The sequence below is a fragment of the Agelaius tricolor genome, unplaced genomic scaffold (genome assembly GCF_023055355.1).
Source record: "Agelaius tricolor isolate 1412-34295 unplaced genomic scaffold, bAgeTri1.0.p SCAF_3, whole genome shotgun sequence".
In the NCBI taxonomy this organism is placed as follows: Eukaryota; Metazoa; Chordata; class Aves; order Passeriformes; family Icteridae; genus Agelaius; species Agelaius tricolor.
In genome coordinates, this window is record NW_027269263.1 from 30888624 (window position 1) to 30907484 (window position 18861).

At 35.8% G+C, this 18861-nt stretch overlaps 1 protein-coding gene across 1 annotated transcript in view; it reads right to left on the reverse strand.

Annotated features, from left to right (window-relative positions):
• Positions 1–18861, reverse strand: part of PTPRQ (protein tyrosine phosphatase receptor type Q) — a 100316-nt gene that overhangs the window by 47483 nt on the left and 33972 nt on the right. Inside the window, exons 20-26 of the mRNA XM_071422041.1 lie at positions 16328–16481; positions 15551–15841; positions 15029–15304; positions 14094–14245; positions 12808–12949; positions 10914–11183; positions 868–1200 (exon numbers count right to left, since the gene is read on the reverse strand). Of these exons, the coding sequence (XP_071278142.1) occupies positions 868–1200; positions 10914–11183; positions 12808–12949; positions 14094–14245; positions 15029–15304; positions 15551–15841; positions 16328–16481 (1618 nt within the window). The remainder of the gene's footprint in view (positions 1–867; positions 1201–10913; positions 11184–12807; positions 12950–14093; positions 14246–15028; positions 15305–15550; positions 15842–16327; positions 16482–18861) is intronic.

An 18861-nucleotide genomic window follows, 5' to 3' on the forward strand; every position in this document is an offset into this window, starting at 1 on the left:
CTATCCATGGTGATTCTCAGTTGTTCTACAGAGGCCAGATCTCAGGTATTCTCTGTCCTAGGATGGCTGCAAACTGGTAGGGAAGATAATATATTCCCATGACAACTGCCTAAATAATTTATGTTTCATGTCCCCTTCTCTCAAATATTTGGTGCTGACTTATTTATGACAACTACCTCTTCTCTTACTTGGAAACTTAAATCCTCAGCTGAGGCATGAGAGTTCTAATGTGTGTCAAGGCAATCCTGTACATGTTTCATGGCTACTCTGATTAGTAAACTCTGTAGGTGCATATGGTTTTAGAAAGAAATCTTAATCCCTCAGAAACTATTGCTTAAATTTCATTGCCAAAAACACACAACAGCATTTCAGGAAAGTTTTACAACTTAATGAACAGACTTTTAGTCAAAGAATTAAAAGAATACTTTTTTCATTGGCACACCCCACAGGTGAAATTGTATTGAAAAATGGCATATCAACTCATACCAGCAAAAATTCAGACTTACCATGTCTGCACATGTAGTACAGCTACATGAGGATTGAAATACTGTTGGTTAAGCAGTAAATATAAAAGAGTACACAAAATACATTGAAATATTAGTAAGTATTAGGTATGTATACCTACCACACAATTTATATTATATATATATATTTATATATACATATATATATATATATATATATATATATACATATATATATATATATATATATATATATATAGTAGGTCAAGAGTAGTTATAAATCCTTATTGACTTCACCAGTATTATAGGTCTATGAAGAAATAACTTCAACAAGAGTTCTTGTTATTTAAATGAACATCACATTGTTATAGCATTATGAGACATGGCAGACATCCTTACTTACAGCCAGGAAGGGTTTGAGTTGAAATCCAAGGTGAAGAACTGCCATAACCAACATTTGTACTGGCAGCAACAGCAAATCTGTACCATCTGTATTTTTTCAGTTCATACACTGTGTCTTCTATCCAGCCATCCATGACATTTTCATGTAAATACTGATGCATCTCATATTCAATACATTCCATAGCCTCCCAGTCACTGCAGTGGATGGATTGTAGCTGTGTGGTAATCTTGTAGTTTTGAAAGTAGCCAAGGATAGATTTTGGTGATCTCCAATGCAAGGTCACACTTGTTGATTGCACATTGGAAAAAACAATATCTCTGGGTGCACTAGGAACTATAGATTAAAACACTTGTAAGAGACCTTAATTCGAATGAAAAGTGATTGCAACTATACGACTTTTCTCCACTGTTGAAAACATATTTTAATAAGCATATCTAAAGACCAAGATTCAAATTAATATGTTTAATAAGCAATATTTCCAATGGCATAAATCACAGTGTACATATTTAGGTAGCATATGTTTACTATAGCTTTTGAAAAAAAAAATAAAATTCTTGCAGGCATGGGATGTAGGACCAGTGTAGAGAGATGTGACATTTCTATTGCTACTTTTGGGGCACTGTCTCAGCTAATGGAGGGAATATTACACAGTTATTTTTCTATGCTACACATAGCATGTTTTACTATGGGTTCTAACTGGGGCTCTTCAGCCCTTATTTAGAAATACTCATGTATCTCCTTCTCTCTTGCTAATATATGAAATCCTCACACAACACATCAAGGTAAGTTTTGTAAATCTCCTTTTTCACCTTCTGAATGAAAAGTATCAATACATGTGATATGTTTGTCTGGCATTATAGCAGTGCTTTACAAGAACATTAAGAGAAAGAGCTGAATAAAAGATAAAAAATAAACTTCCCACAAACTTTGCTTCCACTTATTTATATGAAGTTATATTCACATCCATGAGACAGAAGCAGTGCATGTATGTACATATATATGCATGTACACACATTTACTCTGTCTATATTGAGTCAGCAGCATACTCCCAGATTTCACAGACCAGTTGAACATATGGTTTTGTGCTATATCACATAGTCATAGAGAAAGCTAATATTATCTCTAAGACTCTGTAAGATAATACTAATACTCTCTATGGCAAAAAACTGTGCAGAAAAATCAGCTCAGAAATCATTGTGTGCACATAGCTTTAAAGAGTGCTTTAGAGTCTTTGGGGGAAGAGGTATCACTGGTAAAAGAAAAACACATCATACATCCTCAAACTGAAACTGAAGAAATCCCAAGGCTTACATAAAGAGGAAAAGGATCCCAGACCAACGTTACTGGGGAAGAGAAAACCCTCCTTTTTCTTTTCTTTCAGCCCTATGGGAATATCTGATGTTTGCTTTTGTCTGCAACAATTTGTTTATTAAAAGTATCACAATATAATAAGATAAATCTTCTCCACTAAATATGGATATTTACAAGAAATATAAATTCTGAATCAGACAAAGCTGTGTTGATGAAAAGGTTGAGAAATTAAAATCCCTTCAAATGAACCCAAAGCAGGTGGAGTCTGCAGGAGAGGGAGTAGGCAAAGAACCATAGGCCATCTCTTGTTCTTCCACTGAGCTCTCATGCACAAGTACCCAACACCCCAACATGCAACAGCCCCATAGGCCCCCATCTTGCTACACACTAACCAGACACAGAACAAAACCAAACTATATTAAAAAAATCTTTGCTCAAGAAAACTTCCATCATCATACTCCATGCTATCAAAATTAAAGTTTTTCTCTGTTGCTATTAGCATGAAGATAAGTACAGAAAGTAGTAAAAAATATCAAAACATGCAGTACCATTCTTGCTTGCTCAGATTTGGGGATGTAATACTTAATTTACCCCCTTTCAAAAAATAACTGCAATATTGTCATAAAAACTATATAAGCTGTATTAGCTATTTTTGCAAATTACAAGAAATGTCCTAGTTCGACTACTGACTTTATGGAAAATAAAGGCAGAGAAATACTACATGGTTAGTAGAAAATACCTGTATTTTTCTTCCATAAATCTTCTATTCTGTTGTAATGTAAGCTGTTAATATCTGTTAAGATACTGCAAAAATTTGAGTTCTTACACACTCAAATACGATAATGATAAAATGTGGGATAGAATAGAAAACTAACTATTGGGCTATATTCCAATACAGATACTAGGGTTTGTCATAAAGCAGATAGTAACTGGTTAGTTGCTGAGTGTTAGTAGGAAGGTGGAAATATATACTTTCACTTGCTGAAATGTGCAGCTGGTTAAGCCCTGGCTAGCACAACTGCAGTCTCTGCACCTAAAACAAGGCAGGTTAAAGAGGCTGGTCACAGACAAAGGAAGAGCAATGCCCATGATCTAGACACCATGGTGGCCTTTCCTTCTTAAGGAGAATACCTGGTTCCCTTATTTTCAACATGCATGATGACATCAAAAATAACCAAGTGTTAGCAATTTTGCAGTAAAGAAGGAAAAGACACTTGGCTTTCACAGAACTAGAAATTGTATCAGGCAAAATGGTTGTGGCTTTGATTTGTGGGCTCTCTGGCAGACTAACAAAATTCTAATAAATCCAGCCTCTATGAGCCTTCCTTGTATTTGGAAAAGAGACAAACTCACTGAAAGTGGAGGAAGAATGGAGGGCAGAGAAATGACGTTTCTCTTTCTATCTGTCCTTTTTCCAACTTACTGCTGAGGATGCCCATACGTATTATCTTCACAAGGCTGAAGGTAACACCTGGGATTATCCCAGTAAGTAACACTACATGAAAACCACCATTTTAAAATATAAACTTGCAGGTGTCCTGATAGCAGACAATCAGACAAGCATTTCTTCTTTGACACAAAAGCTTGGATAACTATTTTCTGTCATCTTTTTTCCAGTTTATGAAGACCTATATAAACAAAATATTTTTAACCCAAAAATCAAGAGTCAGTCAGCAGAATTCACAGTAAAATTTTCTCTCTCATTCCCTAGACAGACTTTTAAAATGGAATCAGAGCCTTAAATGTTAGTCAGTTTAAAATCCAGCTAATTTTGTCTCTTTCCTTACCTAGGCAAATCAAACATAAACGTAATCACTCATTGGAACAAATGAAAAGATGTGACCTGAAACTGGAGCAGATCAAAGATGTTTGGTCCTAGGGCCCCAGTGAAGAGCAGTGACACCCAGTGGCACAGTATCTCTTGAACTTGGTGATTGTGTTCAGAGACAATTTCAAGACAGCTATGCTATTGGGTTACAAATACAAAGAGGATTACAATTACTCTAGCATGGAGAATCAGATTTCCATTCCTCAAGAATGACTAAAATTCCCCCAACTTTTTCTCTCCACAGATGGTACTGATTTGAACAAATCATTCCATGCTTCCTAGAGTAATCATGCAGCTTGTCTAAATTTTCTAAACATGACTTAACTATGATGAAGTGATCACTGTTCACACTAAAAATTATGGAAGCCAGAAACTGCATATTTTTCAATTATTATTTCAGGTTACATTGGAACTGTATAAAGACTTATTATCAATTCTTATACACTGACAATTTGATATGTACCTAATGGGAATTGTATTATTAATCCAAATTTCCAGAAAGGTGCTCTGAAAGAAAGGGCATGAGAAAGGTTATGATTGTGGTATTGTAAGAAACTAATTGCTGAGGACTGTTCTCTGATTGGCTAGTGGAAATTCTCATCCTAATTCCAAGTTAAAATTTCCCAAGAATCATACATAGGATCCCTTAAGTCTCATCACATATCTCACAGTCCTTCCCTATTGTATTATGTTTACTATAATTCAACTATCTCTGGGAGTAGGGAGGTTTTCTAAGTCTAAAACATTTGGTGCAATGTACTCCACCTAATTTTCCATTTAATAGCTTCTAATTCAGCTTTTGAAAGCCAGCCAGGGAGCTGGCAGAGAGGCTAACCATGAAATGCCGGTGAATTCAGTTTCTGGAATGGAAGAGGAATGAGGTATTTTCAGATTCATCTCCCATTGTTCATATGATGCCTAAATTTCAATGCAAACTAACTGAAATCAGATCCGCATGGGATTTTAAGCTCCTAAAACCTATTTACATGACTGAACTCTCACTGAAGTTGACAGAAAGTTAAACACCTAAATAGAAATTAGTTTGGCAGATCTCAGCCCTATGCTTGTCTGGCTACAATTCTAATCAGTCCTTCCAAAGCTGGTGGACTGCTCTGGAGTAAGCTTTTAATTGATAAATAAAAGGAAATGCTTGGTAGAAAAAGCACTAGCACAGTGGAAAGACTCATATCAAGTTAAAATTGGCCAGCAGAACTGGTTTAAACTAACAAAAAACACTTGGTAGAAAACACCTTATTCACAATGCAAAGATAACCTGAGGGCAGCAAAGGACACATACACAAATCTACTGAGAAAAGAGAGGTTATGGCGTTCTGTGGAGACTTTTGTAGAAAGCAACAACTACAGCTGCACAGGCTGTGAAGAGAAGACAGTAATATGATATGGCATAGTTCCTAACAAAGTTAATAAAAAAAAGCCTGCCTACAGAACAGCTGCTTGTAGCTGGAGTTTGGATGAAAAGGACTGCGGCAGCCTAGAAGTCTGTTGGGCGGAATTAAGAGCGTCAATAGGAGGAAAGTGAAGAACAAAGTAGAACCGACAGCAGTGGGCACACACCAAAAAAAGTCTTCAGAAAATAGAAATAACTGAAAAGAAATATTCTTACTGACTATCTCCATTAAATTTTTAAAGCTTAGTTACACAAATGAGTTCCATGGGTTAAGCTGATAACCCTGATCATACTAAATACTAATCGAGTATAGAATGCTAACTTCAGGAGGAGTCATCATGATACAAAGTCCTGCTCAGTATGAATAAGTACATCATGAATAGGACTCAAATTATTTTGCTAACATAAAAATATAAAAAACTGTAGACTATTTTTCCCATGACTTGGGACTGACATTATCAGACATGCTTTAAAGGAAATTGCACAGTTGAGAGCACGTCTTAAAAGAGCCTCTATGGACCATGTTTCTCAGCCCTTAGCACATTAGAAAACTCAATGTCCAACTGTGGGATCTAAGTACTGAAAAATAAAATCATGCAAATCTAGAGAGAAATGCACTTCTTTAAACTAAAAAAGAGTAGTGAAAAGCTACCTGTACTCAATTCTTAAATGTTCAGCCTTCCATTAAACTAAAACAGTCTGCTATTCAGTAAACATTTGTGTTTGACCTGTAGTTGCTATCCATGACAGCTTTGTACATATATGTCACCACCATTTCTTACATAGTAATGCAGAGTTGACCTAGTCCCTACAAAAAAAGACAAAAATTCCTTTATCCTTAGCTATATGAATCATCTAGTTTATCAACCTTCTTATAAAAATCACACCAGTACAATTTCACTGGCAGCAACCAAGTGATACTGCATTTTTCTAGTGAAGATTTTCCATCAACCTCAAAGCCATCAACTTAAATTTGGACCAGAAAACTAATCATAAGATGTAAAGAAGTCCAAATGACATAAAGAAAATTACCTCTGGGAAAAAAATTAGTCATCTTGAAAAGAAATGTTTCAAAGAATTCACTCTGAAATTTTTACTGGATGATTTTACTTTAATACAATTTCAAAATGTGAACTTGCAGAGGGATTGAACATGTGAAACACACCGCCCTTTTCTGCATTAGTGACAGGGGACACTGAAGCTCTGCCATTTCCAATACAGTGGCTCTTCAGCAGGCTGATTCCTCAGGATAACCAGGGCAAACCATCTGCACTGCACATCCTACTTGCAGCCCTAAGAACCCCTTGAGGGCATGGGTTTAAATATTCTTCCAGTGCATCACGGTCATCTGTCATTTTCTTCACTACTTAATGAGGAAAATCATGTAACTCCAGTTCAGAGCTGTCATGAACTGCCAAATCCTGAGAAAAGGTTTTATGGTGAAGGAAACAGCATTTCCTTGGATGTGAAGAAGGCTTTAAGCTCTTGCTATGCTTTGTGCTTCTCAAAGGTCTTGATTAAAAAAAGCCCACATTTTCCAGTGGGAACCTGCATATTGGAGATACAAATCCAGAACCTTTCGAGGGCAGAGTGTAAAGACATTTTGTGCACATGTAACAAAAGATGATGCTAGTTTGCCACCTCCACACCAAAAGACCTGAGAAACTTTCCCATCACCAATTCCTTTAGGCACTACTCTTCTTTATTCAGAAGGCATACTTTTGTGTAAAGCTACAAGTTAATGGCCTGGAAAATGAAGCCCAGATTAAATGAAAAAGTGCTTCTTGGGCAAATTTCTAGCCATAACCAAATTTCTTTTAAATTCAAGTCGTCATGAATGCATCTCTGTTTAGCAGAAAACAAATGGTAAGGACTGTACCAGAGTACAGTGGGGGCCTCAACCTATTCTTAGACTGTGTTCAGGTATAATATCAGGTATGACTAGCAGTAAGGGGGAGAAGTGGGGAAATTACTCTCTGTGTCTTAGTACTGCAATCAATATGATTAATATTCTCAGAAAACAGTGAAAAGTCTATAAAGTAAAATCTAAATGAAAATATTTAAAGCAGAAGCAGTTTTCTTTTTCTTAATCAAGCTTTGCATACCTCAAGTGTTTTTTTAATTGTTCTGTTTTTATTGTAAACTGAATGACTGTTACACTTGTCCCAGATTTGTGAGTTAACTGAATATTCACAGATTTAGTTTGCCTTTTGGAGAAGTTTCCTACTGTTTAATGGCTGTCTCTTGCTTCTAAAAATTCTTTCAACCTTAATGAAATTTCATTTTAGTAAGTGCATTATCTTGAAAATAATCCAAGGATATATATTCAGTCATAAAATCCTAACTCATTTATGCATGTATATGTATAGTATATTATCTTTCATATCCCTTATAATGTATTTAATCACAAACTAATACTATCACTACAAAGCTGAGAGCTTTTATAACATACTGCAATCTGGCAGAGGTGGACAATGACAATGGAGCTAGATTAGACAAAAAACACTACTAATCTCCTCATAAATTTAAGTTTCATGATTGATGTTTATTTGTACCCAGATATGAACAAATTTACCTCAAAAAAGGCAAACAATCTTGCCAAGAATTTAAAGGTCAAATGCTATGCAGTGAGACACTGAGCCAAATTCGATTTCACTTTATGTCAGAAATAAATGCATTGTCAGTGACTCAGTGCTGGCTACATATTCTGTGACTAATCTTAGACCACCATAAATAAGAAGCTGACAACAGCTATAAAACTGTTTCCATTCCCATCCATGAATCTCCAATTCCTAGTATCCAGTCACTACAAAACAATTCATGCAAATACACAGCTAAGGAAATGTCCTAATAATAACTAGTTTGTTGTAAATATGACTAAGCAACAACAAAGCAAGAAAGGGTCAGTGCAGAGTTTGTGGCAAAAAGTACATGTGTTATAGTATAAATCCTTCACTTAGGAAAGCTCCTAGTGATAAGACACATGAAACAAATGTTACAAAATAAAGAGTGTAATAAAGTGGGGGTTTTTTTTCCCCTGCTAGCACAATTCCTTATAACATGGACCATAGGACACTACCAGTCTCTCCCTAAAGCCCATGGTTAATCCACAGCTTTCGCAGTCTTTCCTCAAGGACTAATTAATATCCACTCCCAAATTTCTCAGAAATCCCAACAATCAACTTTCTCAAAAGTTAATTCTCTAAAGAAGTGTCAGGCTTCTTTAACACTGCTAGAAGCCTTTCCCCCATCCTCCAATATCCAAGGAAATCTCCTGTTCTCCTCTGTTACCAGAGGGTAACATCCCTCCTAGGCAGCTATCTCAAAGTCTGAACTCCATGTCCAGGTTCAGTCTTGCTCTGGCTCTGAGAGTTGGCTCCTCAGCAGCCATGGTGTAAAAGAAATCTTTGAGTGTTCTGACTGCATTTGAGAAATGTCCAGAAATGCAGGAACATGTATCTAACATTGAACACAGCAGCTCAGCTCACTACATTATTTCCAGCCAACACCGTAAAATGTTGAGTAAGAGTATGCTCATGTCTGATACTTAAACAATGCCTTTGCCTTTTCAAAATTGGATTTTGAGCCCTGCTGATGAACAGAAGTTTCTGAGCAAACAAGAAGACAGATGAACCAGGCATAAGTCTTAAATTGCCAAGGTTCTGGACAGAAGGGGACTATCAGGGATCACAAATTGGCAGCATTTGTAGGGGAACTGTTGACAAGGAAGCCAATTTAGGTAGAAAATTTTCATCAGAAATGTGTATGAATATGCCACATCATAGTTCAAATAACAGATGTGGCCAGGCTTTAGTGGGATAGACTGTATCATGAGGAGGGGCAGTCATCAAAGTACAACCCTGGCTATTTTCATAATGCTGGCCAAAATATGCCAGCAAGGGGATTGTCCTCATTTGGAGCTCATCCATTTAATCTGGAACCAAAGCAGCAGTAGTCCAGCTGACAACACAGACTAGATTCATTCAGACATTCACATCCACAAGTATAATTTTAAGAAATTTGGAAATCAAAGCTCATAATGGAAGACCAAGGCTTTGTGGAGAGAGCCACAGGAGGGATCCAGTGGAGATGCATGCCACTCAGGAAGCTAGCAACAGGGAATCTAAGAGTAAGGGTAAGTCTGAGCTCCTCCAAGTTCAATGTCTGACTCAAATCTGCACAGCTGAGCTGCTCCCCTTCATTTGTCATTTGAACCAAAACCTTGCACCTGACACAGGGTTTTGTGTTTATTATTTGCCAGATCTGAGAAAATTCTCTCTTTCTGTTGAAGTATATACAAGTGCTGCGACTCATATTTAAAGTTATTAAAAAACTTAGTAGTAAAGTATTACAAAAGCTCGGTTTGGTTTCTAAGCCTCTGGGGTACAGTAGCGCTCCTCCATCCCACCCCTGTGTTTTCTAATTATCCAGCTTTTCTGAAATAGAGACCTACTGAACTCCATTGCATAAATCGATCTCACTTAAGAGAACACAAAAAACCAAAACAAAACAAAGAAAAAAACAACAAAAAAACCCCAACCAAACAAACAAACAAACAAACAAAAACTAAACTAAATCCAATAATTTCTCCTGTAATTTAGATGAAACATGAAATCTTATCTGGATGCTTATTGCTTAATATATTTTTTCAATTTTTATATTTAACTATCACCAAAGAAGAAAAAAATCCCAAGAAACAGTCCCAAGAGTAACAATCACCCCTGACTGGAGGACTGAAACAGGCCTTTGCTTCCTGGATTCAGATTTGAGCTCCTCTCCACTTTCAGTTTAGAAGATAGGTACACAGCTATTCACATGGAACTAATTCTATTTTGCATAGAATATCATCTCCATGTTCCACATGTCAAGTGAAAGCACTGCCAAGATTAGGTGAAGTGTGAAGTGTGTGTGTGGAGAGAAAAAGGAAGACAGACTTTGGGTAACAATTTTTCACTTCAATGCCAGAAAACCTGTCTACATTTTTCTTTGGTTTTAGCTCACAATTTTCCTTCTTCCTTTAAAAAATCCTACCCATGAAAAGTTATTACAAAGTTTGCTTGTAGAGGCTAAATTCTTCTCAATTTCCTGAATTCTGAACAGCTTTATTGCCATTGAATTCATACCACTGCCAGTTAGCAAAAGCAAAACAACAAAAATTTCACTCCCAAAAATTTTTTCAGACATAGAGTCTCAAATATGATAAATACTCTAGGAACAAAGCAGATATTATACAGCAACCTAAATGAATAAAATAACTATTCAAACTCACATAGAAAAGGTTGTTCTTGCTGTGCTTTTAAAAATGGCAATTTATTCTCATCACTAGGTGTGTTCTATAACAGGTCAAAGAGGAAGCCCTGTTTCTCTTCATTCCTTATTAGAAAGAAATTTAAACAACAGAATGATTTAACTGCCTGTATTGAAGCAGTTTTTCCATGCCTGCTTGTTTCATAGTCATCATTTAAATTAAACAAAAAAATAACTCGAATAATTATTTACCTTTTTCTGGAAGTGTACTGGCATTGCATATCTGTTCTTCACCCTCACCAGCAGATGTTGCAGCTTTTATTTTAATTTGATAAGTAGCGTTGGAAAGCAGATTTCTGAAAGTATGCAGTGTACCAGAAGATGAAAGATTTGTAGAATTTCCTTCGACTGCTATGATGTAATGTGTGATTATGCCATTGGCAGAAGCAGGAGGGTCCCACTGCACTAGGATGGATTGCCAACTTGTTGCAATACAGCGAATGTTCTGTACAGCATCTGGCACTTAAAGGACACACAGGCACCAAAGATTAACATGCACATGCAACTAAAATTGTAATCACACAACAGTATCATTAGAGAAGCAGACACAGTGTTCATAGCAAGAGTCAAACACTGCAGTGTCAGACAAATTAATAAAAAAAACACATTGAAAGAACAAAACTATGACTTTGTCCTCATTAGATGGTTCCTTTCCAACTGCTATGAATATGACTGCTGTTAGTACTTGAGAGAGAAGAGGCTATCTATCTGGCTTCTTCCTAGTTGAGGGCTTCAGTTTTGTTTCCCCAACAAAACTTTTTGCTCATATTTCCCCCATGTGTTTTTAAACACAGTGTACTATAACATACACAGTATACAAACTCTATATACCTACTACATATACATAGCAACAGCATCAACAGTAGAAGTTCCTTATTTATCTGTTTTCTTATATATCTGTCAGCCTTATTTCTTTCAGGCCATATATTACATTTCTCTGTACAGAAGTCACTGGGCAGATTTCAGAGCTTTCATATCAGTTCTTTCAACTTATTGTTTCCCATCTATTTGCTGGTTGAAGCAAAAGAAATTTCTTAAAATACTCATAAAAAATTAATGAAGGTAGAAAATACTACAATCACTTTGAAAATAGAGCAATTATTTATGAACAATTGGTTAAAGAGAAATAAAGAAAGTAAGACAAGTATGGAATGTCAGTCTGAAATGAAACAACTGACGGATGACCATAGCTTTTGAAGAGCACCCCATTCAGCTGCAGGAGTCCAACAGCCAAACTGAACCAGCTCAGTGATGGTCCAGATTTCTGACAGTGTTGTAACTCTTTGGTACAATAAACTGTAAAACTCTTCCCCAGAAACTCTTCTTTACTGGTTCTGGAAAGAGTCTTCACTGGAAGCATGATCTTAGCAGACCTGTAGTCATCATATGGGATCTTTTTATTTTGGGGTCTGCTCCCTTTGCTAACAGTGTAGAGGAACCTGGGAGCCCCCTAACCAATGCTTGTTCCCTGGCACTGACAGCTCTTACAGAGTCGGGGGGTTGCTCTGACCTGGAAAAGAGGTTTTGTTGTGCAAAACTGGTTTTGCACAACAGCCAGTTTCACAAACCCACAGGCTGTCTTTAGTAAATGTTATGTATTTCACTTTTAGTGGCTAGCTTCCTTCCTAAAATAAGTTCTTAAAAGAAAAAAAAAAGTTAAAAAATTTCTATTTGTCTAATATAATTTCCAGTTCATTTGCCAATCTTTTATCCAGCTGCTTTTGATACTGCTAATGTTTCAGTTATTTTCACAGGGATCTGAATTATTGCTTTGATCTGCAAAGACTGATACCTATCTAATTTTCCTCCCTTTATATGTGTTGCTATTAAAAGACTTATAGTAGCCATGTAAGCCTCTCATTTCAGATGAGGACATTTTTAATTCTACACTTCCGAAATCAGACTTCAAACCTAGTCTACAATAGGAATGTGAATCAGTGCTACACAGGCAAGAGACAATGAGTTAGTGTTAGGTTATATTTTGTTTGGAGAGAAGAGGAAGACTTTTGTTCAACCATACAAGGAAAACAAATATAAATGTATTTAAAACTGTCAGAATTGCAGCTCAGAAAAAGTCTTAGCTAACCTGATTCCATCGTTGTAAAGTGGACAGCATTACTGAACTGATTGCCATTCCCAAGCTTGGTAAACGCAGAGACACTGATAAAATAGGGGCTGTATGGTTCTAATCCAACAATGTTTGCCTCATGGTTTGAACCTGAAATGTTCTTAAGGAAGGAAATATTATTAGTACACAATTCATCTCTAGAAACATTGTAGCCTTCACCTTGAACTTACTGAAATGAACAGAAAATTTACAGCCACAGTTTTGCCTCTTCCACTCTGAGTAGCTTTCAAATACTGAAAACTATTTCCAACTTCACATCAACCCCTCTCACCTTCTACTTCCTTACAGATCTATGGTGGTTTCTATGAAACTACCCAAAGAATGTGTTTCCAAAGGTAGCTGGCTGTAGAATCCACTGTTTCTCTTTCACATGCTCATAGTGGCTTTCAGGAATTATGGAAGAAACTGGAATGATGCCAGCATTTCCTCCCACAATGGGGAATTACACCAGACCTCACTCACTGCAGCATTGTCTTTTCCTGCAGCTTCTACAAGCATCTCAGATGAGCAGGGTTCACTCTATAGTTTCTAAGCTTGAGATGCAATCCTGACCTCAGCTTGCTGCCTTTGCAGTTCACGGAACATTCCTTGAGGCCACCCAAGCAATCAGATTTAAGCCTTGCTCAGATTTTGTATGTCATAAAATTATAGATTCATAGAATGGTTTGGGTTGGAAGGTGCCTTTGAAGACCATGCAGTCTCAACCCCCATACTGCGAGCAGGAAACCTTCCATAAGACTGGGTACTCAGAGCTTCACCCAGCCTGGCTCTGAACATTTATATAGTATCTACTTCAGTTGCAATTTACTCAGTTCTTATTCTTTGATTTTTTAATGAAGACCTCTGAACATATCTTACCATTTTTTAAGATGGTAAAAATTTTTGAATCTTGAAAGTCCATAAGGTACTAAATAGTTAAACAAAGATAGCCCCAAAGCAACTAACTTCTGTCATTTTTTAACATCAAGCTTACACTAAAATACCAAGTAAGATTAATAAATCTCACTGTTAATGAAACATTAGAAGCTCAAAGCACATTAAAATCAAACAATTTTTCCTGTTTAATTTGAAAAATTGAATTACAGGTATGGGAAGGAAAATAAACTGTCTTAGCAAATAGGAATTTATAGGAGCTTCATAATTCTAGGAGCATAACAAGCATTTAAAATATTTGCCATAACTTTTTTTTCCTAAAGCATGAAAAAATACTTTAAAAGATTATACACTCTTAATTATAAACATACCCAAAAAAATAGTTTTTCAGTGTTGTTTTGATAAATCTTAAAATTATATCTCATAATAACACCATTTGACCGGGGACTTGGATCCCATTTTAGCCACACAGAATCGGCGGTGTAGTTGATAATGGTCAAATTCTGGGGTGGAGCTAATGGCACTGCAAAAGAGAAATGCTATTGAGTACCAAATCACAAATACTCCAGGCAAAACAATACATGCAGGAGAACATAGGCACTTTTGTTAAAATTTGTATCTGAACTCAAGCTAACAGTACTTCATTGCTATTTAAATCTTTTTTCTTACTCTTTGACATGAAACAAATTCCATTAATCCAGAATACATGTTTAGTCAGCAAGGGATCTTCTCAGAGATCTAACAAATCTATTAATCACTTAAACATCCCTGCTGTCAGAACTAAGAGATTTCTCAGAAGTCATATTACATATATAACTGGAATGCAATACACTTTGCTTCCTCCACCCATATATGGACCACAACTCATCATACATTTAAAAGATGTGTAATTTACCATGCAGGGGAGAGGAGGTCCATGTACAGGAGAACTGTGTGAATTTGTCAGAAATATTTCCATGTTTTATCATTTTTCAATTACAAGGGGGGATGAAGAGAAAGGTACTCTTGTTTGCTTCAAAATCCCTGACACTTTGCAAACCGTAACACATTCCAAAGGCAAAAGATATTTCTTCATGGGGTTATTTTTGTAATCCTGTGCAGAATGTGACCTCCTCTTGTGCACTGTGGCAGGAGGAGGAGCACTCAGGAAACACTTGCCTTGCAGTGCTTCCTTCGCTTGAAAGCTCTTCACTCACAGACCAATGGAAAATTAATTCTTCATATCAACAGGTCTGATGCTCAGATCTAAGAAGGATGCTGTAATAGAGCTGATATTTTGAAGTTGTTTACAATTGAATTTACTCACCTGACTCATCTGTGTAGAATTGAAGCACAGCAGAGGGACCAGATCCTTTTATTGTTCTGGCAGCTGTATAAATGCTGTACAATGTGAACGGCAGAAGATCTTCCAAAATGATAAAATTATTGGTGGTAGAGAATGAGCTATTCCTTTCTGGCCCAAATAAATTTAAATCATAATGTATTATAATACCATTTGGCTTAACAGGAGGGTCCCATGAAAGCATAACTGAGGTAGTTGAGAGATTTGAAAATGTTTTCATTACAGGCGCTGATTCTGGGACTATATGAAGAAATAAGAAAGAGAAAAACAACTATAATCTCAGAAAAATATGAGTTACAATGAAAAATTCTACTTCACAAACTTAAAATGGAAATGTGCAGCATTTTTTCTTGTTTCACTTAGTGTTTTTGTCACTGTATTACAAAAACACTAAGTGAAACAAGAAAAATAAACTTTTTTTTTTTTCTTTTAGAAAGCTATTCGTTTTTTTAATATATTTCTTTAGGAATTAATAAAAAGTCTTACCATCTTCATCAGTTCTTATGTGAAGACTCAGAGTATGCTGTTCAGAAGATCCTTTATCAGTGGCTGGTGTGATTTTCAGAATGTAATCAGTGTATTTCTCCAGATCATCAAAAATTGTGCTTGTGTTGTAAGTAAGGAAAGATAATATCTTACTGGTTCCCAGTTGCATTAAACTTAGAGAAACATGAAAGAAGACTAAGCCATTTGGCTGGGATGGTGGAAGCCAGCTTACATTTACAGAAGATGAGGAAATGTTTTGATAGATCAGATTTTCAACAAAACCTTCTGGGACTATGAGAGATAATAAGCAAAAAATTAAATGCATGGATTACAGTAATAAAACATCCAAACCCCAACCAGAAATAACTGCTCAAAATATAATTAATCTGAAAGTGTCCGTTGCAATATTTTTTACAACTTTTAAAAATAATTTGTGTTTCAATATCAAGAGCAAAATGGTTGAAGTTATATATGAATAATCATTTCTGTTAAATTTCTTTAGGAAAAGAGCCCTAATGAAAGCTTAAGACAATAATTTTATTGCTCGTATCCACAGAGGCTTGTGCTCCATGCTCTATGTGCTGTAGTATTTGAAAGACTCAGATCAAAATGCCTTCCTTGCAAAGATAAATATTGCAGCATCAAAAACCACATTTAATGGTCTTTTTTTAACTTTGCCATCATAACAGTAAAATAACTTTTAAGTTAGACAATATTTAATAAATATTTAATAAAAGCCCTGATATACAATGAGCACTAAAAAAGTTATTAACTTACTGTCCTGATCTGTATACACATCTATTTTTTCACTGGTTTTGTTTCCATCTCCAAATGCTGTGCTTGCAGTTAACCACAAAGTATAATGGCTGTATTTTGCCAAGTCATCCAGCACTACACTGACATTGCTGTCATTACCATAACTTGTGAAATTCTAAAGAGAGAAATAAAAGAAAATGTTACCACATAAAATGCTTTTTATTCATTGATTTCTCTTTCTAGTTCCCCATTTAGCCATCACCACCACCACCAGCAGACATGATTCTCCACAGCACTCAGAAGACATAAGCCTATGCTTTGACTCCTAATGAGTACTGATTTTTACTGACATACTTGATTTTATGATGTCTATTTATACCCCTTGTAAGTACTACAGAGTACATGATTGGCTAATGAGTACTGATTTTTACTGACATACTTGATTTTATGATGTCTATTTATACCCCTTGTAAGTACTACAGAGTACATGATTGGCTTCTATTGTTTGTAATTGTTGAATGCCAATGCAGGGATTAAAACTGTAATATTGCAGTATGTTTATCCATATTTCATCAAGAAAATTAGCAAAATAAACCAGCATCTGCTAATTGTCTATAGATTACATGAACCACACATGCCTAGGCTGATCATTGTTAATCAAATCAAAGGACATCTGTCTCTTTAATCTATTTTTATGAGAGTAGATTTTGAACTTAAATCTTTCAGTAGAAGAGATCTAACCACACCCCTTGATAAACTGTTCCTTTTGCTAGTTGTCCCTTGCAGTAACACCATGCCATTATCTCTAGGGAAATGTCTATAGTGAGTGGACTCATGTTGAACTGAAGGCATCAACAGATTTTTTTTCCTCTGTGCTACTGAAAGATAGCAGCAGAACCCAGTCCCAGTGTCTTATGAACTATATAAAAAAATGTCATTAATACTGTGAGTACAATGGCAAGTTAGTGCTCAGATCAGCACCTCTAAGGAGGCCCTTGCTATTTAGAAATAACAATTTTGGAAGATGAAAAGACAAAATATAAAGCACATTATTTACGTAAGTTCAGCTATACCACATAAGTTCAATCAGTTGAAGTTGAATGTGTTGAATCATCCACTGATTTACAGGAACCTGACTTAGATGATCCAACACAGTTTGGTTCATGGTTTGAAAATTGTTGAGACATCATTTAGCCCATAAGCATATTCAGCTCAAGCATTGGGTAGCAAGTCAAATCTTCAGTGCTGATTCAAAGAGCCAGTAGCATTTCTCTCCAGCAGCCACATTGCTGCATTGACCAGATGGCCTGGACAGCACTTCTCAGGACCAAAAAAATCCTAACTTTTCTACACAGAAATATTTTCAGGATGAGCTGGATTTTGTCCAACCCCCTGATGAATTCCAGTTATTTGGCCTGCCCCTTATTTTTGCTGTTAGATCAAACCCACACCCTCCACTTTAAAATGCAAGTTAGCTTTCAAGGAAATTTTTTTTTCTGAAAAAAAGAGGCTGTGAGAGCAAACTTACGAAAGCAAGAGAAAGGCAACAGAAATATTTGGGTATTGAAATTTAGAAATACCACATATAAGCACAGGAATGCTAAAACTGCACACTGAAAAATTGATTACATTTCTCATAAGGAAAGTTCTTATTGAAGAAGTCACCGTGATGTGCTTTATCACACAGTTGAATCCATACTGTGCAAACTGATAGTTCAGTATGCAATCTTTAGGTCTGTCACCAATGTCTGTCACATATCAATTTATATATCTAATGCAACACTTCACCAATTTTTTGTATGGGCAAAATATTTTTATTTTTGCAGAAAACTATAGGTGATACTCTCATTAATTTCCCTGAGATTTTTATATCTGTATTTGAAGACCTAGTTTTACCTGCAGTCACTAGTACTGACATAAAATAAATAAGTAAACAGTTTGGCAATGAAAACTTAAGCCTTTGTTTGGAATGCAGAACAGAAGTTGCACAAATTGGGAGTATAATTTTTTTTTATTTAATGTGTGAGTATCCACTCATTAAATGACTATAAGCACACTGTTAGTTTTGCCCAATAGATTAAGTCAACATCAGTCAAAATACAAAAAATTCCACCTTACTATATGACATTTTCTAAAAGTAGTTTGAATTTCATACTAGCTGCACACCTAACTGAAAAAGCCTGGAAAGAGCTTTGTGTTATGTTTGGTAAGTTAAGATCCAGGAAACAGTGGATCAGATTCTAAGTTATTTAGTTAAACTCTGATACTCAAGCAGGGTATGACAGAATACATCATCTGGCCCAGAGGAAGCATTCTAATACCCTCTTTTTGTTACTATTATTATTGTTAGCAAAAGTTAGTAATTTATAACAACATGTAATAATCAGATTTTTTTTAAATAAGATCTTAAATAATTACCTGAGTTTTAAGGCTACCACATCAAGTTTTGATCCTAGATTTAATGGGAGTTTATTGATATGAACAGCTGAAAATTCAATTCTTAGTTTAAAAAGACCTTTACAATTTAGGCAGCTGTCTGGCAGTTAAGGACTCAG